Source organism: Tursiops truncatus, chromosome 9 (genome assembly GCF_011762595.2).
Source record: "Tursiops truncatus isolate mTurTru1 chromosome 9, mTurTru1.mat.Y, whole genome shotgun sequence".
NCBI classification, from domain to species: domain Eukaryota; kingdom Metazoa; phylum Chordata; class Mammalia; order Artiodactyla; family Delphinidae; genus Tursiops; species Tursiops truncatus.
In genome coordinates this window covers 2573003-2598375 of record NC_047042.1, presented here as the reverse complement: position 1 = coordinate 2598375, position 25373 = coordinate 2573003, and the positions used below count along the sequence as shown (strand labels likewise).

Sequence of the window (25373 nt, the reverse complement as noted above, 5' to 3'; positions counted from 1 at the left end):
TGTATTTCTGTTTTTGTGCCAGTACCATACTGTCTTGATTACTGTAGCTTTGTAGTATAGTCTGAATTCAGGGAGCCTGGTTCCTCCAGCTCCTTTTTTCTTTCTCAAGATTGCTTTGGCTCCTCAGAGTCTTTTGTGTTTCCATGCAAATTGTGAAATTTTTTGTTCTAGTTCTATGAAAAATGCCATTGGTAGTTTGATAGGGATTGCATTGAATCTGTAGATTGCTTTGGGTAGTATAGTCATTTTCACAATGTTGATTCTTCCAATCCAAGAACATGGTATACCTCTCCATCTGTTTGTATCATCTTTAATTTCTTTCATCAGTGTCTTACAGTTTTCTGCATACAGGTCTTTTGTCTCCTTAGGTAGGTTTATTCCTAGGTATTTTATTCTTTTTGTTGCAGTGGTAAATGGGAGTGTTTCCTTAATTTCTCTTTCAGATTTTTCATCATTAGTGTATAGGAATGCAAAAGATTTCTGTGCATTAATTTTGTATCCTGCTACTTTACCAAATTCATTGATTAGCTCTAGTAGTTTTCTGGTAGCGTCTTTAGGATTCTCTATGTATAGTATCATGTCATCTACAAACAGTGACAGCTTTACTTCTTCTTTTCCGATTTGGATTCCTTTTATTTCTTTTTCTTCTCTGATGGCTGTGGCTGAAACTTCCAAAACTATGTTGAATAATAGTGGTGAGAGTGGGCAACCTTGTCTTGTTCCTGATCTTAGTGGAAATGTTTTCAGTTTTTCACCATTGAGAACAATGTTGGCTGTGGGTTTGTCATATATCGCCTTTATCATGTTGAGGTAAGTTCCCTCTGTGCCTACTTTCCGGAGGGTTATTATCATAAATGGGTGTTGAATTTTGTCAAAAGCTTTTTCTGCACCTATTGAGATGATCATATGGTTTTTGCTCTTCAGTTTGTTAAAATGGTGTATCACATTGATTGATTTGCATATTTTGTAGAATCCTTGCGTTCCTGGGATAAACCTCACTTGATCATGGTGTATGATCCTTTTAATGTGCTGTTGGATTCTGTTTGCTAGTATTTTGTAGAGGATTTTTACAACTATGTTCATCAGTGATACTGGCTTGTAGATTTCTTTCTTTGTGACATCCTTGTCTGGTTTTGGTGTCAGGGTGATGGTGGCCTCGTAGAATGAGCTTGGGAGTGTTTCTCCCTCTGCTATATTTTGGAAGAGTTTGCGAAGGGTAGGTGTTAGCTCTTCTCTAAATGTTTGATAGAATTCGCCTGTGAAGCCATCTGGTCCTGGGCTTTTGTTTGTTGGAAGATTTTTAATCACAGTCTCAATTACAGTGCTTATGATTGGTCTGTTTATATTTTCTATTTCTTCCTGGTTCAGTCTCGGAAGGTTGTGCATTTCTAAGAATTTGTCCATTTCTTCCAGGTTGTCCATTTTATTGACATATAGTTGCTTGTAGTAGTCTCTCATGATCCTTTGTATTTCTGAAGAGTCAGTTATTACTTCTTCTTTTTCATTTATAATTCTATTGATTTGAGTCTTCTCCCTTTTTTACTTGATGAGTCTGGCTAGTGGTTTATCAATTTTGTTTATCTTCTGAAAGAACCAGCTTTTAGCTTTATTGATCTTTGCTATTGTTTCCTTCATTTCTTTTTCATTTATTTCTAATCTGATTTTTATTATTTCTTTCCTTCTGCTAAGTTTGGGGTTTTGGGGTTCTTCTTTCTCTAATTGCTTTAGGTGTAAGGTTAGGTTGTTTATTTGAGATTTTTCTTGTTTCTTGAGGTAGGATTGTATTGCTATAAACTTCCCTCTTAGAACTGCCTTTGCTGCATGCCATAGGTTTTGGGTCATCATGTTTTCCTTGTCATGTGTTTCTATGTATTTTTTTATTTCCTCTTTGATTTCTTCAGTGATCTCTTTGTTATTAAGTAGTGTATTGTGTAGCCTCCATGTATTTGTATTTTTTACAGATTTTTTCCCTGTAATTGATATCTAGTGTCACAATGTTGTGGTCAGAAAAGATACTTGATACAATTTCAATTTTCTTAAAGTTACCAAAGTTTGATTTGTGACCCAAGATATGATCTCTCCTGGAGAATGTTCCATGAGCACTTGAGAAGAAAGTGTATTCTGCTGTTTTTGTATGCAGTGTCCTATAATTATCAGTTAAATCCATCTTGTTTAATGTATCATTTAAAGCTTGTGTTTCCTTATTTTTTTTCATTTTGGATCATTTGTCCATTGGTGAAAGTGGGGTGTTAAAGTCCCCTACTATGATTATGTTACTGTCGATTTCCCCTTTTATGGCTGTTAGCATTTGCCTTATGTATTTAGGTGCTCCTATGTTTGGTGAATAAATATTTGCAATTGTTATATCTTCTTCTTGGATTGATCCCTTGATCATTATGTAGCGTCCTTCTTTGTCTCTTGTAACAGTCTTTGTTTTAAAGTCTGTTTTGTCTGATATGACAGTTGCTACTCCAGCTTTCTTTTGATTTCCATTTGCATGGAATATCTTTTCCATCCCCTCACTTTTGGTCTGTATGTGTTCCTAGGTCTGAAGTGGGTCTCTTGTAAACAGCATATATAGGGGTCTTGTTTTTGTATCCATTCAGCCAGTCTGTGTCTTTTGGTTGGAGCATTTAATCCATTTACATTTAAGGTAATTATCGATACATATGTTCCTATTACCATTTTCTTAATTGTTTTGGGTTAGTTATTATAGTTGTTTTCCTTCTCTTGTGTTTCCTGCCTAGAAAAGTCCTTTAGCATTTACTGTAAAGCTGGTTTGGTGATGCTGAATTCTCTTAGCTTTTGCTTGTCTGTAAAGGTTTTGATTTCTCCATCGAATCTGAATGAGATCCTTGCTGGGTAGAGTAATCTTGGTTGTAGGTTTTTCCCTTTTATCACTTTAAATATGTCCTGCCAGTCCCTTCTGGCTTGCAGAGTTTCTGCTGAACGATCAGCTGTTAACCTTATGGGGATTCCCTTCTATGTTATTTGTTGTTTTTACTTTGCTGCTTTTAATATTTTTTCTGTGTATTTAATTTTTGATAGTTTGATTAATATGTTTCTTCTCGTGCTTCTCCTTGGATTTATCCTATGTGGGACTCTCTGCACTTCCTGGACTTGATTAACTATTTCCTTTACCATATTAGGGAAGTTTTCAACTATAATCTCTTCAAATATTTTCTCAGCCCCCTTTTTTTTCTCTTCTTCTTCTGGGACGCCTATAATTCAAATGTTGGTTCGTTTAATGTTGTCCCAGAGGTCTCTGAGACTGTCCTCAATTCTTTTCATTCTTTTTTCTTCATTCTGCTCTGCAGTAGTTATTTCCACTATTTTATCTTCCAGGTCACTTATCCATCCTTCTGCCTCAGTTATTCTGCTATTGATCCCATCTAGAGTATTTTTAATTTCATTTATTGTGTTGTTCATCATTGTTTGTTTCATCTATAGTTCTTCTAGGTCCTTGTTAAATGTTTCTTGCATTTTCTCCATTCTATTTCCAAGATTTTGGATCATCTTTACTATCATTATTCTGAATTCTTTTTCAGGTAGACTGCCTATTTCCTCTTCATTTGTTTGGTCTGGTGGGTTTTTACCTTGCTCCTTCATCTGCTGTGCGTTTCTCTGTCTTCTCATTTTGCTTAACTTACTGTGTTTGGGGTCTCCTTTTTGCAGGCTGCAGGTTCGTAGTTCCTGTTGTTTTTAGTGTCTGCCCCCAGTGGCTAAGGTTGGTTCAGTGGGTTGTGTCAGCTTCCTGGTGAGGGGACTAGTGCCTGTGTTCTGGTGGATGAGGCTGGATCTTGTCTTTCTGGTGGGCAGGACCATGTCCGGTGTTGTGTTTTGGGATGTATGTGACCTTATTATGATTTTAGGCAGCCTCTCTGCTAATGGGTGGGGTTGTGTTCCTGTCTTGCTAGTTGTTTGGCATAGGGTGTCCAGCACTGTAGCTTGCTGGTCGTTGAGTGGATCTGGGTCGTAGCCCTGAGATGGAGATCTCTGGGAGAGCTTTCACTGTTTGGTATTACATGCAGCCAGGAGGTCTCTGGTGGACCAACGTCCTGAACTCAGCTCTCCCACCTCAGAGGCACAGGCCTGATACCCGACCAGAGCACCAAGACCCTGTCAGCCACACAGCTCAGAAGAAAAGGGAGAAGAAAAGAAAGAAAGAAAGAAAAGAAAAGAAAGTTATTAAAATAAAAAATAATTATTAAAAACAAAACAATTTTTAAGTAATTAAAAAAAGAAAGGGAGAAAGAAGAGAGCAACCAAACCAAAAAGCAAATCCACCAATGATAACAAGCACTAAAAACTATACTAAGGAAAAAAAAAAAGAGAGAACCCTAGGACAAATGGTAAAGGCAAAGCTATACAGACAGAATCACACAAAGAAGCATATGCATACACACTCACAAAAAGAGAAAAAGGAAAAAAATATAGATATAGATATAGATATATCTATATATCTATATCTAGATAGATAGATACATAGATAGATAGATAGATATCGTTGCTCCCAAAGTCCACCGCCTCAATTTTGGGATAATTCGTTGTCTATTCGAGTATTCCGCAGATGCAGGATACGTCAAGTTGATTGTGGAACTTGAATCCGCTGCTTCTGAGGCTGCTGGGAGAGATTTCCCTTTCTCTTCTTTGTACGCACAGCTCCTGGGGCTCAGCTTTGGATTTGGTCCCGCCTCTGCGTGTAGGTCACCTGAGGGCATCTGTTCTTCGCTCAGACAGGACGGGGTTAAAGGAGCAGCTGATTAGGGAGCTCTGGCTCACTCATGTGGGGGGCGTGGGAGGGAGTGTATGGAATGCAGGGCAAGCCTGCAGCGGCAGAGGCCGGTGTGACGTTGCCACAGCCTGAAGCGCGCTGTGCGTTCTCCTGGGGAGGTTGTCCCCAGATCATGGGACCCTGGCAGCAGCGGGCTGCACAGGCTCCCGGGCGGGGAGGTGTGGATAGTGACCTGTTCTTGCACACAGGTTTCTTGGCGGCGGCATCAGCAGCCTTAGCGTTTCATGACCATCTCTCGTGTCCACGCTGGAGCCGTGGCTCGTGCCCGTCTCTGGAGCTTGTTTAGGCAGCGCTTTTAATACCCTCTCCTCGCGCACCCTGAAAAAATGGTCTCTTGACTCTTAGGCAGCTCCAGACCTTCTCCCAGACCCTCTCCTGGGTAGCCGTGGTGCACTAGCCCCTTCAGGCTGTGTTCACGCCACCAACCCCAGTCCTCTCCCTGCGCTCCGACCGAAACCCGAGCCTCAGCTCCCAGCCCCGCCCGCCCCGGCGGGTGAGCAGACAAGCCTCTCGGGCTGGTGAGTGCCAGTCGGCACTGATCCTCTGTGCGGGAATCTCTCCGCTTTGCCCTCCGCACCTCTATGGCTGCGCTCTCCTCCATGACTCTGAAGCTTCCCCCCGACTCCGCCAGTGAAGGGGCTTCCTAGTGTGTGGAAACCTTTCCTCCTTCACAGCTCCCTCCCACTGGTGCAGGTCCCGTCCCTATTCTTTTGTCTCTGTTTATTCTTTTTTCTTTTTCCCTCCCCAGGTACTTGTGGACTTTCTTGCCTTTTGGGAGGTCTGAGGTCTTCTGCCAGTGTTCAGTATGTGTTCTGTAGGAGTTGTTCCACATGTAGATGTATTTCTGATGTATTTGTGGGGAGGAGGGCGATCTCCACATCTCACTCCTCCGCCATCTTGAAGGTCTCCCCTGCAGTTTGTTGTTCACTGAGTCTATATTCTTGTCTCCGGGACCAGAATTCCACTCAGCAGCTGTTTGAGTATGGGCCTGTTGGCAACAAAACTCTCTCCGTTTTTGTTTGGTATATTTTTATCTTATTTTCATTATTGAAGGAACTTTTCACTGATGGTTGAATCCTTGGTTAGAGGTTATTTTCTCCTGCATTTCACCCATCCCATTGTCTTCTAACTCCCATCATTCAAGTTAAAAAGTCAGCTGTTCCTCCTCTCATAGCTTCTGTGAAAGTAAAGTGTGTCTTCCTACGGTTGCTTTCAACATTTTCTCTTTGTCTCTGTTTTCCATGATGTTCCTGGGTGGTTTTGTTTGTTTGTTTGTTCGTTTTTGTTTCGTTTTTATCCCACTCCTAGATTCTGTAGCTTGGTGGGATTTTTTTAGTTCTGGAAAATTCTTGGCCCTTATCTCAAACATTTCTTCTAAGCCGTTCTCTCTCTTCGCCTCTCATGGGAGTGCAGTTGTACCTGTGTTAGACCTTTTCATCATGTCCCAAATATGTTAACTTTAGAAACGAGTACTGCAGGGCCTCAAGCTGGAAATGAGCTTACATCCATAAAGGACAGTGAGGAGGAAGATGCAGCCCACTTGATACCTGAGTTTTCTCTTCCTGACCTTGTTTCTTTTCTATGTGGTTTGAGTGGGTAATTGGGGAGCGTAGGTTGGGATGTTGGGAGTGTACGAGACTTTGCAGGACCCGTAGTGCTTATTTCCTGGGGAAATAAAGCATGAGCCACCGAGCTGCTTGGGCAGGAAGCCTGGTGGTTAGGAAGAGCGCTGGTTTGGGAACAGGCTCGTACATTCAGATCCTGAATCCATACTTTACCATGACCTTGAGCAACTTGCTTCACTTCTTTGTGTTCTGTTATTTGTAAAATGGGGATAGAGTACATATTTCGTAAAATGGAGAAGATTAAATAAAAGAGCAGCATAAAGCACTTAGAAGAGAGCTTTGCCTGTAGCAACATTCAGTAAGGTTGTTGTTCTTCTCTCATCGTTATTACGCTGTTACTGCCCTGCTTACTTCCTGCCCACCCAGGATCCCAAGACAGTCGGCGGTAACTGTCTATGGAGTGTTGGCGGTGGCAGGCCCCAGAGACGGTGCTCTGTTGGGTGTTTGTTCTTGAGTTCACCAGCCTGTTGGCAAGGATTGCTCATTGTTCTGTATGACTGTTGCCCCCCGCGGCCGTGGGTTTGCCACATCTGGGGCTTTGGGGGCTCCCGAGGCCCCCCCCCAGTGGCTGACTCTGGCCTTCCTTTCCCCTTCAGTATGGAATGCTCCTTTACCAGAACTACAGAATCCCTCAGCAGAGGAAGGCCATGCTGTCCCCCTTCTCAACTCCAGTGGTAAGTAAAGCTGCCGGCCCCAAAACCAAGTTCCTTCTCAGCTGCTGCGTCAGCGTGCGCTGTGGACATCTCGTTTCCGACGAGGCTGACCAGAGAAGCTGCAGAACGAGCTTGTGCGTTTCAGAGAAGCCAGAATATCTCTCCACCTTGCGTTTCCCAGAAGGTGGACCTGGTCGTCCCAACAGCGTGCCTGCCGGGAGCAGATTCCTCTGCCACCCTCACCCTGTCCCCGCGTCTCCCCGCAGGGTTGCCTCAGTAGATGGCTCCGTTTAAGGGCTTTCTAGTCACATGCTCAGAAATGTCGACAGCAACTCTCAGCTCCGCTGAGGAGCCGCCTTCCCGCCTTCGCTTTTGTCCATTTCAGCTGTGGGACCCGCGGTGCTGTTGACCATGACGCTTAAGTCTTTCTCTGTGAGAATTGAGACTGTAGTGAGTCATCTTGTGTTCTCAGGATGGACTTTAGTTCCCAGAGGTGCAGAAATGCTTCATCCTCTCCAACTATGATCTTAACAGCCCCTCGATGTCCATTCCTAGATGTCAAACTATCCCACAGAACGAGTCCCTGGGTTTCCCGGAACTAACTTACCCGACTCGGCTGTGGTGAGGGCTGGCTTGCACTTGACGTTTCCATTTCTTGGATGAGTTTTAGTGCACGTTCGGGACCCCGTGAAACACCACACAGTCCCGATCCTGTGGGTACCAGCAGCCTCACCAGTGGCCTTCGAATACCTCGAGAGGACTGGAACGTTTCTTTGTTCTTCTTGAGAAAAACCCAAGCCATTTTTAGTCCAAGGGCACTTGCAGCACTGAATGTTCCATCTGATCCTTAGAGAGTTGGGGTGGTGGGGGGACTTGCCCGTCCTCTCCTGCCCCTCCCCAGGCACAGCCGTTCTGTGCCAAGGTTCCCACCTGCTCCCTGGCTGTTTCCCTGCATCTTAAGAACTCACGGCCTCTCGTTTCCAGCGCAGTGTCTCTGAGAACTCCCTCGTGGCCATGGATTTTTCTGGGCAAACAGGAAGAGTGATCGAGAACCCAGCTGAGGCTCAGAGTGCAGCCCTGGAAGAAGGCCACGCCTGGAGGGTAAGGCCATGGCCCTGTCCCGCCAGGACGGGCTCCCTCGCGGTGGCCACTCCACGCCTGGTCTGCCCCCCGAAGAAGGGCTGTGTGCTGGCGTCAGGGGGTGAGAGGCTGGGAGGGTGGGTGGCTGTGAGTTCTCAGCTGCAGGAAGCCTTGGCCCTCCTGGGCTCCTCCATGTGCCCAGCACCCTGCCACCCCACCACCCTCGTCCCTGGGCTCCCGTGGGGGGAGGGGCAAGGAGCAGAGCCCTGGGTTCCCCCGGCTCGCAGCCCCGTTCCTGCTGGAGTCTTCCGGGCGGACAGAGCGTGAGGCCAGGTATTCCGAGTGTGGCTCGACCTCTAACTAGCTTCACAGCCTTGGACAGTCTTTTTACTCTGAGGCCCAAGTTCCTAATCGCCAGATGGATGAATATCTCCCAACTTCCAAGCTTTTCTGAGCTTTAAAGACAGTGTACAAAACACAAGCCCACAGCTCTGGCTCCGAAAGCCTCCCCCTCCTTCAGCCTCAGAGTGCGCAGAAAAGGAGAATGCACCCAAAGCCACGACCAGTGTTCAGACCTGCCTGAGTTCCCTGGGAAATCTCGTGCTTTTCTCCTAAGATGTATTGGGAATTTCACTCCATGTCTTGTGTGTGACAAACACGTCTCTGCTTCCATCCTGGAATCCTTAGAAATATACTAGGATGGGGATGCTTCTGGTTTTGTTTTTAACAACTGCCACCTGTAAGCTGTCTGTCCTTGTGGTCACATGGGACTGAGGTGTCTGTCATTCCGTGGTCGAGGGCCCTGTCACCTGGCCAGCTCCCCGCCCCAGCTGTGTCCCAGGTGGCGTGCTGTTTGTGTCACTCCGCTGTCTCAGCGCTAACGCGGGGATTTCTTTTGCAGAAGCGAAGCACGCGGATGAATGTCCTCGGGAGCCAGAGCCCCCTCCACCCTTCCACCCTAAGTACAGGTAAACGCTGGCATCTTGGCCTGATGTTTTTGTACATAAATAAAATAAAAGAGCTCCCAACCCTCCCCGAGCTTTCCAACGTTGTCCAGGCCCAGAGCACAGCACGAAAGCTGCGGCCACGGAAATCCGGGCCCCGTGTGGACCTGAGTGAGCTCGCAGGGCAGCCGCTGTGCGTGGGCCCCAGGCTACCCACCTTTCCCTGTTTCCCGCAGTGATTCACAGGACACAGCACTGGTTTCACGGCAGGATCTCCAGGGAGGAGTCACACCGGATCATTAAGCAGCAGGGGCTCGTGGACGGGTAAGGGACGCGACGGACAGGGTGGGCGTCTGCTGAGGGTCTGCTGGGCTCAGCTCCTCAGAGCATCCTGCCATGGGGTGCGGGGCTGGGCAGCGGTTGCAGCCTCGTTCTAAGGAGGAGCAGTGTGCTCAGGGAAACGAGGATGCTGCAGGGTTTGCACAGCTACGGAGTGGAGAGAGGGATTGCAGTCCATTTCTGTCCACACGCTAAAATCATTCTCTACCTCCCTGCTGAAATTCGAACAGATGAAGAACGCATGTTGCTTCTTTTTGATCAGTAAGGCAGTGGGCCAGTGGAAAACCGTATCTTCTTGCCTAAACCTTTTGCTTTATGCCTTATATCGTTGGCCGTTGCCCCAGCCACCCCAGATCTTAGTGACGCAGAGCAGCAAAGCTGTATCATTTCTCACAGTTAGGGCTGCTTGGGTGGCTCTTCCCACCCGGGCCAGCAGAACTCACGTGCCTGGTGGCCAGTGCCGGCCGTGGCTGGGTGCCGAGGTGCCTGGGCACAGGCCTCTGGCAGGTTAGCTTGGGTCCATCGTGGCCATCACGGGGATCCCAAGGGTAAGAGGTCAACCCCAGTGCACAAGCACTTCTCAAGGTGACACCCCCATGGTCAAGGCAAACCCGGCAGCCAGGCTCAGCATCACTGTGAATGAGAGGAAGCTGCCCCGGGTGTGGCTGCAGACATGTGAGTGGCCGTGACCGCGGCATGGTCCCTCCCGAGCTCAGCCCGAGTCGTGCCTCCACCCCCACCCCCCACCCCCACATAAAGAGGCCCAGACGAGTTAGTTGGATGCCCTGGTCCATCCTTGTCGTGGCTGCCTCTCCCTGGGTCTACTCAAAAGACAGGCTCTCGGGAGCTGCTCAGCTCACAGCAGTCCTTTTGTTCTTCAGATCCTTCATCTTTAAAAAGTTTTATCATGGAACTCTAAAACTTCACATGAGGGAGGAGAGGGTGAGGAACCCTGTCTACCTCTTGCCCAGCTTCAGAATTTGCTCACCTGAGCTGGTCTCTTCCCCTTCCTACATTTTTATTATTTTTTTCTCCTCTTCTCCTCTTTGCCTTCCTCTCCTTCCTTCTAACTTTTCCCACTTTTCTTCCTCTACTTTTTCCTTCTTCTGAGCTGTTTTAAAGGAAACCCCAGACGTTCGGAATTTTTACCAGTAACTGTATTTCAGTGAGTGTCTGAAAAATAAGGACCCTTTTCTTCTGAGACAACCGCACTATCGTCGTTGCATCTAAAATAAACAAGAGTTGCTTAGTGTCCTCAGAAGTCCCATCACGTTCACACACACGAAAGTCCTTTAAATGTAGTTGGTCTAAAGCAGGATCTCCCCGTGCGTCTGGTTGAAGTGTCTCTGTCTCCCTTAATATAATAGTAGTCTCCCCACCACTCCATTTTCTTTCCTTTTTTTTTTTTTTTATATCTTTCCTTTGTGGAAGAAGTAGGTCATTTGCTAATTGTGTACCTGTGGTTTCTTTGACTGTGTTCCTCTGTCTCCCTCGTTTCCTGTAAAGTGTGGGCAGAGGCTTGGTTAGACTCAGAGCCTTCTTCCGAGAAGGCTTCTGCAGAGCTTCGGGGCTGCATGTCTATACTGCCCACTTCCTCATCCCGGGCTGGGCGGGGGTCTGGCGTTGTCAGCCGGGCCCCCAGTCCAGCTCCCAGCCCCCTACACCGACGGGTCTGAGCCACTGACCCCGCCCAGGTTTATTGTTTCATTAGAGGTCACAGAGTCGTTGTTTTCTAATTCTATTATTCCTTCATCATTCCTTAGCTAAAATCCTTTTCCTTGTCACATGTTTGTTTTTCTGGGAAAGGTAGCTAAGTGCTTGGTTTTCCTCTTTGTCAGTTTTCAGGATCACGGTTTGGTATTCTGCCATCTTCCGGTGCTTCCAAATGAGGTGTTCCGTTTTGGTTTTTAACTCTCATGATGAACTTAGATACTATGTGTTTAATTTGTTTCAGTCCAAGCTTAAAGTTCTTCATGTTCCCTATGCCCTCTTTTTGTCCCACGGGGCAGGCCTCTTTCAAGTTGGTTCCTGAGTTCTTTTGACCCAACACTAATAGCGTTTGCTTTCTGCTGTGACACATTCTCTTAAGGGCCCTAATTCTTTGTCGTGGAAAATGGCGTCTGGAAACCAAATCGTAGGTCTTTTCCATGGACAGAACTAGGACATAGGCTTTTTAAACTGAAAAACAGATTACAGGTTCACATTGATATTGCCAATTCAAATGGAAAATTACAGGGTGTGTACGCCTTTGATTGTATTGTCTCTCTCTTCTCTTCCTCTGAAAAATCTTACTAATGACAGTCGCTTACTTGTTTTACCTCACTCTGTACTTGTCTGCTGTACCCCATATCACATCATGAAAATATTGATAATATTACTTCAGTACTACACTTCTTTGCAGCCCTTTTAATCCTTAAGGAATAGTCCAGGCAGGTCATGTTAAAGTACCAACCTTAAGGTACTTCTTCTCCGTGGTTCCACCACCAAACTGCCACGTCTTCAGGTTCATTCCTCTGTTTCTGATTTTTGTTAAGCGGATCTGATTTATTTCCTCTTCCGTTTCATGCTGCTTTTAAAACTATGTAAAACATTGCCTTGGTCCCAAAGTCAAAAGTTATAAAACCAGGTACTTTGCCTGGTGACTCTCCTCTGCCCCCAACTCGACAATGGGTAAACATTTTCATCAGTGTTTGTTTGTTTATCCTTCTGTTGTTTCCTTTTAAGAATATAAGCAAAACCCATTTGTTTCTGTAGTCTGCCTCATCTTAGCGAGGGCGTGTACTGGCCACAGAGGTCCAACCCTGAGCGTAGCTGCAGCCTGAGGGTGCTGGGGTGGGATGGCCAGGAGGGCTGCCCCCTTCCTTGTCCCCTGCTGGGTTCTCTTTCACACGATAGAGCCTCATTGTTTCCAGGCTTCTGTTATGACACACTGTGCCCCATCTTCGTGTTTTTGCTAGTGTCTCTTTGCCGGTGAGTTCGAAGAAGTGGGAGTGTTGAACGGAGGCTGGGTCTCTAGCATATGATTAAGGGCCAGTTTCATTTCCAATCCTTTTTGTGTTGCTGAACTGTTGGTACATACTTGCCCAGTTTTCTACATCCATTTTTTTTGTATATACTGTTTTTTTTAATTAATTTTATTTATTTTAAATTTTGTCTGCTTTGGGTCTTCGTTGCTACACGCAGGCTTCCTCTAGTTGCAGCGAGCGGGGGCTGCTCTTCATTGCGGTGTAGTTGTGGCTTGCGGGCTCTAGCACGCAGGCTCAGTAGTTGTGGCGCATGGGCTTAGTTGCTCCGCGGCATGTGGGATCTTCCCAGACCAGGGATCGAACCCGTGTCCCCTGCATTGGCAGGCGGATTCTTAACCACTGCGCCACCAGGGAAGCCCCTACATCCATTTTTTACAAACATTTTTTTCCCAGGTTGTCCTTTGTCTTTTTGACTTAGCTGATGGGGGTTTGGGTTTTGGTTATACAGTTTTTCTAAGTATGGTCAAGTTTATCTTTTCTGTCCTTTAGCCTGTATCTTTCTGGATTTTTGAGTCTTAGTCATATAAGTTTTTCCTGCTTCTCGATCACAAAGGAGTTTGCTCATGTTATCCTCTAGAGCTTGTATTGTTTCTCTGCTCCCTTCCTTCCTTCCTTCCTTTTTTTTCATGATTACTTCCTCCTTTTTTGCTTGTTCATTTTTGTGCGTTTAGATCCCAGGTACAGTTCAGAATTTATCCCGGTGCACTGTTTAAGGACGGATCTGATTTTTTTTCCCATGTGGCTGTACAGTTGTTCCAAACGACTTATTTGAAATGTCACTTGATCATAGAACAGTCCCTTTTAGAGCCTTAGAGATGACCCCTCCTGACTACAAACAAGATGCTTCCCCTCTGAACTTTCTGCCTAAGAGAGAAAAGCCTACCCTCCGAAATTCCTCTCTTAGTGATGTTCTTTGCCTGTAGGTTTGTGTGTGTCTCCAGGGCTTCAAGGACAAGATGCTTACCCATTACAGCCCTAAATCCTATCCAAAGTGAGCCCTCAGATGTTCTCGTGGTGTCCCATTTACCGTATCACCTGTGAGATTCGTTCCAAGGAAGCCAAGTGGGTTTGCTTACCAGGTGACGTAAGTCATAAGCCAGTAAGTAATTCAAGAGGCAAGCGTGAGTAGAAAGGAAAGGTGCTTTAATCAGAAGAAAAGCCAGCAATCTGGGGAGAAGGTGGACTCATGTCCTAAGACCAACTCTGAAGATTCTGCTCAGCCATGACAGTTTTTAAAGGGAAAAACGGTGTCAGGTGGAGAGGAAGAATCCCAGTGAGTCATCGAAGCAGGAGGTTGGGTTCTGCATCCTTCTCCACTGCATGCAGACTGACTGATTCTTCAGCTGTTATCTTGCCAAGTGATCTGCCTGCAGTATTGCTAAGGGGGCTGTTGAGGGTAGAGAGCCAGTCATTTTTTAACTGCTTCATTCTTCATTCTTACCTCTTTTTATCCAGGAAAAGAATCAGCAGGTTAGACAAGGCACGGTGTGCGTTCAGGAGAGCATAGGTCAGGAGTTAGTTTCAATTGCCTAGTGATTCGTTCCTATAATTAGGTTCTTTTAACATTAGAGGGGGACAGAAATGGGCCAACAGGAAAGGGGCAAAAGAGCTGCTTTTGACAATGCCAGAGAAGTGAAGGTTCCACAGGACGTGTCACTTGGTGCCGTGGCCACAGCATCCCTCCTGGGGCCCAGGGCGGTGGCACCGACATCCCTGAGGGGCTGACACATCCAGGCTCAGGAAGGGGACGCGGGGGACCAGTGTGTTTTGAAGAAGCTTCCCCAGTGGTTGTGAGCTCAGGCCCAGCCGGCCCACTTTGCGTTAAAAGGAGCTGTCCTCGGGCAGGGGAGCCTGGGGCGGACAAACCGTGTTTGTCTTTCAACTTTTCCTGGAGTCTAGCGCCAGTTGGTGAGGTTGCCTCTGTCCAGCCTTGGTGAGAAGTGCGGGCATCCTGCCACCTTTCCTCCCCCCGCCCGCCTTGTTTCTCTCTGTCCTCCCTGGGGTCTGAGTTGCGTCTAAGGTTATCATTTTCAATCCCAACATCCGGCTGCTGGCGCTCTAGCAAACCAAAAGGCAGGGTGACGGGACATGGCCTGAGGTGTCATTGCAGTGATGCCACGTCGTCCGTTCATCCCCTTGTGCAGGGCGGAAATGTGCTGGGAAAACAAGGTGAATTAAATCATCAATTCCTAGTCGTTACCCCTCCCTGCAGAGTAATGGAGGGAAGCCAATGTAGAGAGTCAGACAACAAGCAGAAAACAGCGCTGGAAGGCAGGCCAGGACAACCGTTACAAAACCCCGCTTCCTAGACCTTTAGCCTCAAATCACTGATGGAGTTGGGGTGAGGGGGGCTGGAAGGAGACAGCAGAGCCTGCAGTCAACCCGTGAGGCGGCTCTGAAGTCCGCTGGGTCCGGGCAGCCCCCCGCAGGTGACCTGTGCACGCGTGCAAGCACGGGTCTGTGCACACGTGTACGTGTGTGCGTGTTGCGCTCGCGCCCCCGGGCCTGCAGGGCCTGCCGCGGGGCTGGCACTCGCTGGCTGCCCGCTTCCTTCCCCTCTTTCCGCTGACAGCCCATCCCAGAGCCTGGGACGGAAGGAGCTCTTCAAGGGGCCAGTCCCGCGCTGTGGGCCCCCCTGCGGATCTTCCCCCGGGGCTCCTGTTGGGACCTGTGGCGTTTAAGGCTCTGTGCCCCCCGTCCCGCCCCTGCCTCATTCACACTCAGGGTCAAGCCCCGCCACCCCCTTCTTGTCCCCTGTGCCTGTCTGTCATGAGCTGGTCCCTCTGTCCGTGCCCGAGGCCCCTCCGCTGGGTGGAAGGCAGCGTCTTTGTCAAGACTTGAGTTCTTTGCAGCTCTCCCTCCCCTGGGGCAGAGCGGGGTGCCGCCCCAGGGCTAACGCAGCCAGCTCAGAAGAGCGTAGGGTGCTCACCGGCCACGGAGGAACCACCTGCGCACTTGCTCCTGCTGTGCCGGCGCTCCTCCCTGGTTTCTGCTGGCTGTGTGACCTTGGAGAAGTTGCCTGACTTCTCGGGGCCCTGCTGCCCTCACTGTAAAATGGGGACAGTGACAGGGCCACTGTGAGTCCTGAGCGAGGCAGTGTGTGCAGTGCCAGGACCGCCACACACCTGAGCTGTGCTATCGCTCTGATCTCCCTCAGCCCCTTTGTGCTTTCGTGAATGGACACGTGAGCCTTGGCTCCAGTCCTCACATTCCTCAGCACTTTCGTTCCATGCTCCATTCTGATGACCTAAGCAGAGGCATCCGTGGCATGTTAGCCCCCAGCCTGGTCTCCGCAGTAGCCATCCCCCGGCCTGCCCCGAAATCCCTGCGCCTGTGGTTTGCCGGTGACGATCACCAATGTCTCCAGTGTCCACACTGACTACACAACAGCCCTGAGCGTGTAGATGGTCCTGCAGGAGAGGCCGGCAGGGCAGCAGCCTGTGATCTGAAGCTCGCGAGTGTCAGATCCAGGAATCTCGCTGACTCCTAGGCCCTACCCCCTTTCCTCCGTGTGGACGACCGTTAGGCAGGACCTGTAACCCCAAGCTGGCGGGGCAGCCTCAGGATCTCCCGGGTCACACCCCAAACTGGAAGGCAGGCAGGCAGCGTCCTCCTTGGGGCTCAGAAGGAAGCATCAGGGGATTCATTGAGGGCTCAGGTGAGGAAGCACAGCCCCAGCTTCTCCTCCGGGAAGATTGAGCCCTGCCCATCCCCAGGTTTCTGCTAGTGAAACACTCGGAGAAAAGGGCGCGGACTGGGAGGCGCAGACGCGCAGCCCTGCCCAGGAGAGGAGCTGGCCCTCTCGTCTTCCTGCCCTCGGGCTCTGCCGACGCTGAGCGGATCACACAGGGGCCCGGCTCCAGCTCCGAGGCCCCATGTCTCCCGCCCGCCTGGCCCAACGGTGCAGTTGCATCCCGGTTCACACCTCCAAGGTGTGTCCTGCAAAATGCTATCAAAGAGGGGCTGGTATGTAATAAAAGATGCTGTAAAGAGTCAGGGAAGATAGGAAAACTCATGCTGGGGCCCTAAGGGTGTCGGGATGAATATCTACATTCTAACGCCTCCAAGACGTCCTGTGGTGAAATAAACCGTTTTTACCTTTTATAACATGGGATTTCCCAGGCTTATGTAACTGCCTTCCCTCTGACATTACAATCTAGAAACTGACGGTTTAGCTGTTTACCACCATTTGGTGTCTAATACCTTTAAAGTAGGTTTCCTCTCAGGACATTTCTACTTTGTCTCTGGGATCAGGGCCTCTTCCTTTCTAAAGAATAACTTGGTCTTCCCATCTGATTCCAGATTTGTTCTGGAATCATTGTAAAAGCAATGACTTATGCTTCTTGGTGCTATTCTAAGTTTTAAAGTAATTTTTTAGTTAGAGTATAATTGATTTACAATATTGTGTCGGGTTCAGCTGTCCAGCATAGCAATTCAGTCTTTTTGCAGATTGTACTCCATTGTAGGCTGTTACAAGATAATGGGTATAATTCCCTGTGTTCCACAGTGCATCCCTGTCACTTATCTGTTTTATACATAGTAGTTTGTATCTGCTAATCCCATACCCCTAATTTGTCCCTCCTCCTTCCCTCTCCCCTTTTGGTAACCACGACTTTGTCCTCTGTGTCTCTGAGTCTGTTTCTGCTTTGCATATGTATTCATCTGGATTAGTTTTTAGATTCCACATACAAGTGATACCATACAGCGCTTGTCTTTCTCTGTCTGATGTATTTCACTGAGCATGATACTCTGTAGTCCATCCACGTTTCTGCAAATGACAGAACTTCATCCTTTATCATGGCCGAGTAACACTGCATTGTATATGTGTGTATGTGCCACAGCGTCGTCTGTGGATGGGTACTTGGGCTGCTTCCATATCTTGGCTGTTGTAAATACTGCTGCAGTGAACGTTGGGGTGCGTGTATCTTTTCAAATCAGTGTTTTCAATTTTTCCATTTATATGTGTCCAGGAGTAGAATTGCTAGAGCACAGGGTAGCTCTATTTTTAGTATTTAAGGACCCTCCATCCTGTTCTGCACAGTGGCTGCACCAATTTACATTCCCACCAACGGTGCAGGAGGCTTCCCTTCTCTCCACAGCCTGGCCATCACTTGTTATTTGTAGACTTCCTGATGTAATTTCAAAATGTAGAAAATTTGCAAGAATCATATAATGGATTCTCCTGTGTACGTGTCACCTGGGCACCTGAGTCGTGAACCTTGTAGCACCTTTGCTTTGTCGTGTTCTCTCTCTCATTTTTTTATCAGAACCGTTTAGGAGTCAGTTGTAATTATTTCAATATAAAATTTCTCAAAACAAGGACTTCTCTTAGGCAGCCACAGTATCATTATAAAACGTAGGAAATTAACGTGAATGCGGTTCGGTCACCTGACATCCACTTAGATTTTACCAGGGGTCCTGGCTGCGTCCTTCATCACCAAGGAAAAGAACTTCTTGGCCTCAGCACCGCCCTGGACCTGCACGTGTCCTGTCTTCCTTTGTGTCTTGACACTTGGAGGAGCCAGTGAGGACAGAACGTGCCAGGTTTGGCCGTCTGCTCACTCCCTGGAGGTGACGCTGGGTCACCTTTACTGCATCCCGTCAGGAGGTGCTGGGGTGGATTGTCTCATTCCTGGTGGTGGTAACTCGAATACCTGAAGGTGGTATCCGCCACGTTTCTCTATTGGAAGGTTACTGTGTGTCCCTCTGTCATAAACGTTAGGCGGTAGATGCTGAGACTATGAAAATACTCTGTTTCTCATCAAACTTAGATGCTGGTTTCAGCATCTATTAAAGATCTCCTTAATCAAGTGGCCAAATAGTGGTTTTCTAATTCATCATCCTCCTCTGTTTATTTAGCTGGCTTTCTGCTCTTAGGAAGAGCTTTTGTTCCTCCCCTGTGATTCATTTATCACGCCAGTGCGGACTCATGGACTCTTGTTTTGGTCTGTGGGTTATAATCCATCCGTTCTGTTAAGGTACTTGGGCGCCCCGATTGGCCACATTGCCTCTGGGGCCAGCTTCCTGATTTTCTGGCACAAAGTATACCAGCGTCACCTTGTACCTTCCCTGCCTCAGCCCTAGAGGTGCGATGTCCCCAGGGAGCCCTGGTTCCTTTCAGTGGAGAGTGACAGAAAGCACAGTCTGGATGAGGAGGGTGGTCTAGCTCTACAGCTCACTCAGCTCCCCGAACCTCCTGAAGCATCATATATACATACAGATTCATATATATATTCGGTCTGGACTTTCTGAATTAACAGTCAATTGACTCTTTCCATTCCCAGGCTTTTTCTCCTCCGTGACAGCCAGAGTAATCCAAAGGCGTTTGTCCTCACGTTGTGTCATCATCAGAAAATTAAAAATTTCCAGATCTTACCTGTAAGTATTGATGTTTTTCACACTAATTCTTATTCTTCTGTGTGCCGGTTTTGTTCTTAGTGCAATTTTCAAGGTCTCAACTAAGCAGACTATGAAACAGTAAACATCAGACTGTTTCAAGCTCACCGGTGAGATCCTTTCAGGAGTTTCTTGAAAGGTTGGTTCTTTGAACTTGGGAACGGTGTTTCCCTAGAAGAACGCTGAAAGTGGTGGCTTTGTACTGTGGCCCCGACACGCCTGTGTAGCTCACAGGTGCCCCCGAGACAGCACCCGATGGGAAGAGCAAGGTCAGGTGATGGGCAGACACAGAGCAGAGCTGTTAGTCCAGGACCTGGTGCGGGAAGGATCACGTGTGGCTGTGCAGGCGCGTGCTGTTGGCCACTTAATCTCAGGATTTGTCTGATTTGTGCTGTATGGACCAGGGGGACTCAGGAAGCCTGTAGAAAACTGACCCGTGGCCCCCAAAGAGAAGTGTTAATCCTTCCACTGGGTCCTTGGATCAGAAAACAGATTCTCCTCATTATTGAATATGATGTATTTGTCAACACGACTCTCTTTAAGAATGATGGTTCGATTTGCCGAATGTAGCTGACCTCTTCCATGTGCCCAAGTTCAGATTCTAGTTCACGATTTGGGTGTTGTGTGGGAGACAGTTGTCAGCACCTCCGAGAATGTGTAGTCCCGTTGGGGCTGAGATACACAAAATGAATACCAAGTGTCTTATGTACACTGTACGTATAGATGTGGTTGTAGAGAAGTGGTCAATTCTGCAGGTAATAACAGCTCTCGTGAAATGTTTCCTCTGGAACCCGGACCTGGGAAATATGCTGCTGAACGAGGGTGGCCAGATATAAGTCTGTCCTTTACAGAGTGAAGCCCTGAGAAGGCTTGAACCAAATGCATCCGTTTCACGTAGTGGGACCTGGCGTTTTTCAAGGGTGCTTGAGCCCAGGACTTCATACCGCCTGTCTGGAGAGTCATGCAGGCACAGGAGGCATGAACGGGAGCGGGAAGGGCAGGCAGGGCTGGCTTTGGTGACCTGGGGGCAAGCAGCCTGCCTGGCACTGTCTGTTGAAGTCGCTCCCTGCTGTGCCCGATGCCCTCACTGTATAAACGAGGAAAATGAGACCCTCCCAGCTCTCAGTGGCCTGTCCTGGACCACCGGGAGGGACAGACTGTGGGTTACAGCCCAGGCTTCACAGATTCCATAAAACATGGTAATAAGCAAACCTGGGGACTGTTGTTCACGGGAGAGTGCCCCATCCACAGTCCTTTTTGTTTTCCTGCTGCGTTATATTATTGACCAGATGTTATTCTCTTAGCCTCAAATATGAAATAAAATGAAAAAGTACTGGCCAGCAGAATATGTAATACCATTGTCCCAAATAACCCCAAATCCTAGAATTATCAGACAGACAGGAACTTGAGAAGTGTAGCAACGAGAATGCAACCTCAGGGCTTAAACACAGGCTGTGGGTGTGCTTGGGGCTCCAGAGTTTGTGGATTAAGAAGTGGTTCTTAGTTTATGCGTCGACACAGGTTTAAGGCTAACTTCCTCTGTGTGAACAGTGCAGGGCAACTTTCCTGACCGCAGTGTATTGCAGTCATTGATCTCAAAATTCATTCAGTTAAAATCGATGTGAATTCATTTCTGGGAGATATTGTAGATGTCCTCCATTTTAAGAAAAATAGCTACCAGATATTCCATGACCTGGGCCAGGTTCTTCTCCTACATGATCTCATTAATCCCTTAGAGTAATCCAACATTTGCTTTGTAATAGAGCAAAGTGAACGTCAGAGGGGTGAAGGAGGTTGCCTGGGGTCCTACTGTGAGAGCCCAGGGCTGTGTACTCTTACACGAGCATGCTGTATGCGTGGATACTCACAGGTTAACTGGTCAACCTCACCCTCCTCCTTGGGCTGTGCTGAGTGCACGGACACTCACAGGTTAACTGGTCAACCTCACCCTCCTCCGTGGGGTGTGCTGAGTGCATGGACACTCACAGGTTAACTGGTCAACCTCACCCTCCTCCGTGGGGTGTGCCGAGTGCACGGACACTCACAGGTTAACTGGTCAACCTCACCCTCCTCCTCCATGGGGTGTGCTGAGTGCGTGGACACTCACAGGTTAACTGGTCAACCTCACCCTCCTCCTCCATGGGGTGTGCTGAGTGCGTGGACACTCACAGGTTAACTGGTCAACCTCACCCTCCTCCTTGGGCTGTGCTGAGTGCACGGACACTCACAGGTTAACTGGTCAACCTCACCCTCCTCCGTGGGGTGTGCCGAGTGCATGGACACTCACAGGTTAACTGGTCAACCTCACCCTCCTCCGTGGGCTGTGCTGAGTGCACGGACACTCACAGGCTAACTGGTCAACCTCACCCTCCTCCTCCATGGGGTGTGCTGAGTGCGTGGACACTCACAGGCTAACTGGTCAACCTCACCCTCCTCCTCCATGGGGTGTGCTGAGTACGTGGACACTCACAGGTTAACTGACCAACCTCACCCTCCTCCGTGGGGTGTGCTGAGTGCGTGGACACTCACAGGTTAACTGACCAACCTCACCCTCCTCCGTGGGCTGTGCTGAGTGCACGGACACTCACAGGCTAACTGGTCAACCTCACCCTCCTCCTCCATGGGATGTGCTGAGTGCGTGGACACTCACAGGTTAACTGACCAACCTCACCTTCCTCCGTGGCATGTGCCGAGTGCACGGACACTCACAGGTTAACTGGTCAACCTCACCCTCCTCTGTGGGGTGTGCTGAGTGCGTGGACACTCACAGGCTAACTGGTCAACCTCACCCTCCTCTGTGGGGTGTGCTGAGTGCATGGACACTCACAGGCTAACTGGTCAACCTCACCCTCATGAGCACATGAGCCAGGAGGAGCTTGGGGCTCTTGCCCATGACCAGCTCAGGAGCAGGGGACCTTCTCTGCCCGGCAGCTGAGGGACCTGGCAGCACCCAGCACAAACCCCTCGCCCCCTCACCTCCCACCCTGACGTCTTCTAGCTCACCTCGCCAGCTCCACGTGTGTCCCTTAGAGCCTCACTACGGGTGGACAGCACTGATCCTGACTCTGGGGCCTGTTCTGTCCCAGAGCTGTGGCCTCTGACTTGGCAGGTCTTCTTGTGTCTCTCTAGTGCGAGGATGACGGGCAGACCTTCTTCAGCCTTGACGACGGGAACACCAAATTCTCTGACCTGATCCAGCTTGTTGACTTTTACCAGCTGAACAAAGGGGTCCTGCCTTGCAGACTGAAGCACCACTGCATCCGCGTGGCCTTATGACCTCAGGTCTACCCTGGCTGCAGGCTGGAGGACGCTGACACTGGAGTGAAGAGGTCTGTGCATCATTCAGAACACACGTCTGTCTGCACCTCGGGGCTCGGAGCAAGTTGGGTGCGTTCGGCGCTCACCGACCACGATCGACTGGTTTGTTGGACTTGACGATGATGTGCTGCTGCAGATCCAGCAGGGCCGCGCCCCTCTCGCTGGCCTCGTCGGGGAGGTCGGAAGACAGCAGACTCGAGAATAAACTGGAATGATGGTCTTGGCTGGGCCGTGGAGGCACACGAGCTGGAGAGAAGTGATGGGAAATGAACTCTCGCCCTGGAATAATCTTGACAATTAAAACTGATATGTTTACTTTTTTGTATTGATCCCTTTTTTGCACTCCTTGTTTTCAATATTGTATTCAGCTTATGGCAAGAGGGGCCGTGGCTTTTCAGTCTGTGCAAGATGCAAAGACAGTTGCGAAGGGGTAGCCCCAGAGGCTGTTTGCAGAGGGTGGTGCCCACCTTCTGCAGGTCACTCCCAGGCAACCGGCACCCTAGCCCTCCCCAGTTTCCTTGGAAGCTTTTTTGATACAAAAGGTGTTCCTGTGGTAGGCACGTGGCATGCTCTGTGGCCAGGCAGGCGGCGTGGTCAGCCAGCCCCTGCGCTGAGCACGTGCCCCTTCTCGTGCTGTCACCTGACTCCACGTGCTGTGCCCTGCACACTGCAGGTGGCTTGTTCCTTGGAAAACACCACGCAGGGCTGAGTGGTTGCCTGTAGTTGGCCGCAGGCCCGCCCGCCTGAGACACAGTGGGTACCCACCACCCACCCATGGTGGACACCAGGCCGCCTGGCCCAGCTGCAGCCCTTCCAGCCTGTTCTAGGGCCATCACTGCCTTACCCCCTCTGCAGTGGTGCTGGCCTGGCAGGGCTGCCCTCCCTCCTCCAGTGGATCAGAGGACCTAAGAGGAAGTGGCACCTGATTGGTCTGCTTCCGTGTCGAGTGGGTTTCCATGGTGACAGAGATGGAGACATTGGAGAGGGCAGCCCCGCAGCCCAGTAGGGGAAGGTCTTGCTTGGTGGCCTCCATCCTGCCGACGGCCCCGAGCCAGCCCGTGCAAGGCTGTGGGTGGCCCGTCGGCTGGCCCAGGTCAGGAATCCCTCACAGCAGTATCAGCTGAGGACAGGTTACAAAGACAACTCTGCATCCCGCTCCAGGAGCTGAGTCAGACGGTGGCTTGCGTTGTCCCCGTCTCCGCCCTGTCCCCTTAGCCGGGTCTTCCGATGTGAGGGTAGCCTTGTCTCTGCAGAGCAGGAAAGGCTCCCCTGACAGGCAGGCAGACTACTTGGTGAAGGACGGTTTCTTTTCCCCAGATCACGGTTGCCACGCTTCCATGGCCCCTCTGGCCTGCTGGCCACTGGATCCCCTGGACCCCGCCCAGTGCAGCACTTCCCAAGGGACACACATGGCTTAGGACACAGTGACACATACCCGCTGTACCTCAGTCTGTGGTATAGACACTGTATGTTAGTTCACTAGCCACACTCTGTCTACTTGTTTTCCATGAAGTGTCTACTTAGACAAATGAAGCATTTTTAGTAAAACATGTTTTAACCATGAATGCTCAGTTGCGTTGTTTTTTTTGGTTTTTCACTTTTTTTGGTTTTTCTGTAGCCTGTTAATCTTTCCAACCGTTGACAGTTAGGTCATTCTCCAAGTCATACCTGGCAGCCTGCTTCCGTTGGAGGGACTGATGCTCCAGTTACACCATTAGACATTTTTCTCTTCACCGGTTGGAGGGAAAACCTTTAAAAAAACAAAAATCAAGCACAAAGAAAAAAAAAACAAAAAAAACACCTCTCCAATTTCTTTTTTCTGTTTACATAGACCAGTCTCCACCAGTGAGATGACTCACTCCCCCCTCCAATAGACAGCTAGTATCGGCAGTATTGCATATTTATAAATATACGTTTTATTTAAAAGCAGAACTAAAGCTTGACTCTGACGCACAGTTCTGTGTGTACTTCCTGGCCGTGGTGAACTGTCACAGAGAGTGACCCTCCCGGGGCTCCAGCCACCTCCCTGGTACCGGGCAGCCGGGGATCCACCTGCAAACAGGCAGCCCCTGCAAGAAGCAGGCGTCCAGCCAAGCCAGCCAGGGGCTGAAGGACATTCGACTATTATTTTTGTATTTAAATGACATGAATGTAAACGGGACAGCTCAGGGTCGTTTTGGAGCCTGTTGACTTTTTAATCTCTGCCTGTGATTTTCTGTTCTAAATGGAAACTCCGTGTAGCAACCTGGTCTGAATGGAGAAGGAAAACGCCAAATGCTTTGGGGATTCGCGCTAAGTAGGAGAGCTCTGTGACCTTATGCGTTAGAGTTCCAGAACGTTCTTCCGTCTGCTAAACCTTGAAGAAGTATGTGCCTCAGTCTAGATGTTTTGTCTTCTCTTCTCTGCACTTAATACCTGAGGGTTTGACCCATGGGCACACCTTTGAGGGCGTGGGGCTGGCTCGTGGGGGCTGTGATGCCACAGTGCCACCTGCAGTGACCGTAGGATGGCCTGACGTGTAGGCGTTTTCAGGGATTGCAGAAGGGATGAACTGAAGAGACAAAACCTTTATTCCATGTGCTTTGCTCCTTTCTGTACATAGCTGTTCGCCTCATGAACCTAATGGTAAACGTTCAGGTATTTTTGTACAAATAAGGGACTGATGTTCTGTTTCTTGTCATTAGAAATAAACATAAATACAGTGTTCTTCATTTTCTATTGCTTGTAACGTCTGTTTCTGTACTTAAAAGCCCTCGGGCTGGTCAGCCAACGAAAATCTTGGGAGGTGATTTAGGATATGTTAACAGCGTGCCTCTAACCTGGCGGAAAACTAGTTACAGAGGAACGGGTGGGATGTGCAGGCTGGCGTGGCCCTGCTGGGTGGGCCCCTCCTCGCATCCCCTCTGCAAGAACAGAGCCCGCTGAACGCTCCAGGAGGAATCAGCTCCCCATTCAGGTGTAGCAAACGCCTCAAGAAACTCGTAAAAGCTTACATTTGTTTGCTCCAATGGCACGTTTCCCACCGCAGCGAGACAGTGACGGTGCGAGAACCTGGATTTTGCAGTCACACAGGAAATGGGCAGAGAGAGTAAGAGAGTGGATGCCCTGCGTCTCTGCTCCCACAGGGCCTCACCTGGGGGTCCGAGGGCATCGTCACGTAAGCCATCCTTGGGCCTGACTCGCCTCATTGCACCCCA

General features: G+C 49.0%; 1 protein-coding gene across 6 annotated transcripts in view; it reads left to right on the top strand.

Moving 5' to 3' along the window:
- Positions 1 to 24892, top strand: part of GRB10 (growth factor receptor bound protein 10) — a 198230-nt gene extending 173338 nt beyond the window's left edge. For all 6 annotated transcript variants that reach the window (XM_073809482.1, XM_073809483.1, XM_033862771.2 and 3 more), the window contains 6 exons: positions 7017 to 7094; positions 8058 to 8174; positions 9055 to 9121; positions 9334 to 9421; positions 18747 to 18840; positions 21988 to 24892. In XM_073809482.1, coding sequence (XP_073665583.1) covers positions 7017 to 7094; positions 8058 to 8174; positions 9055 to 9121; positions 9334 to 9421; positions 18747 to 18840; positions 21988 to 22134 — 591 coding nt within the window. In that variant the 3' untranslated portion in view covers positions 22135 to 24892. The remainder of the gene's footprint in view (positions 1 to 7016; positions 7095 to 8057; positions 8175 to 9054; positions 9122 to 9333; positions 9422 to 18746; positions 18841 to 21987) is intronic.
- The last annotated feature ends 481 nt before the right edge of the window (positions 24893 to 25373 follow it).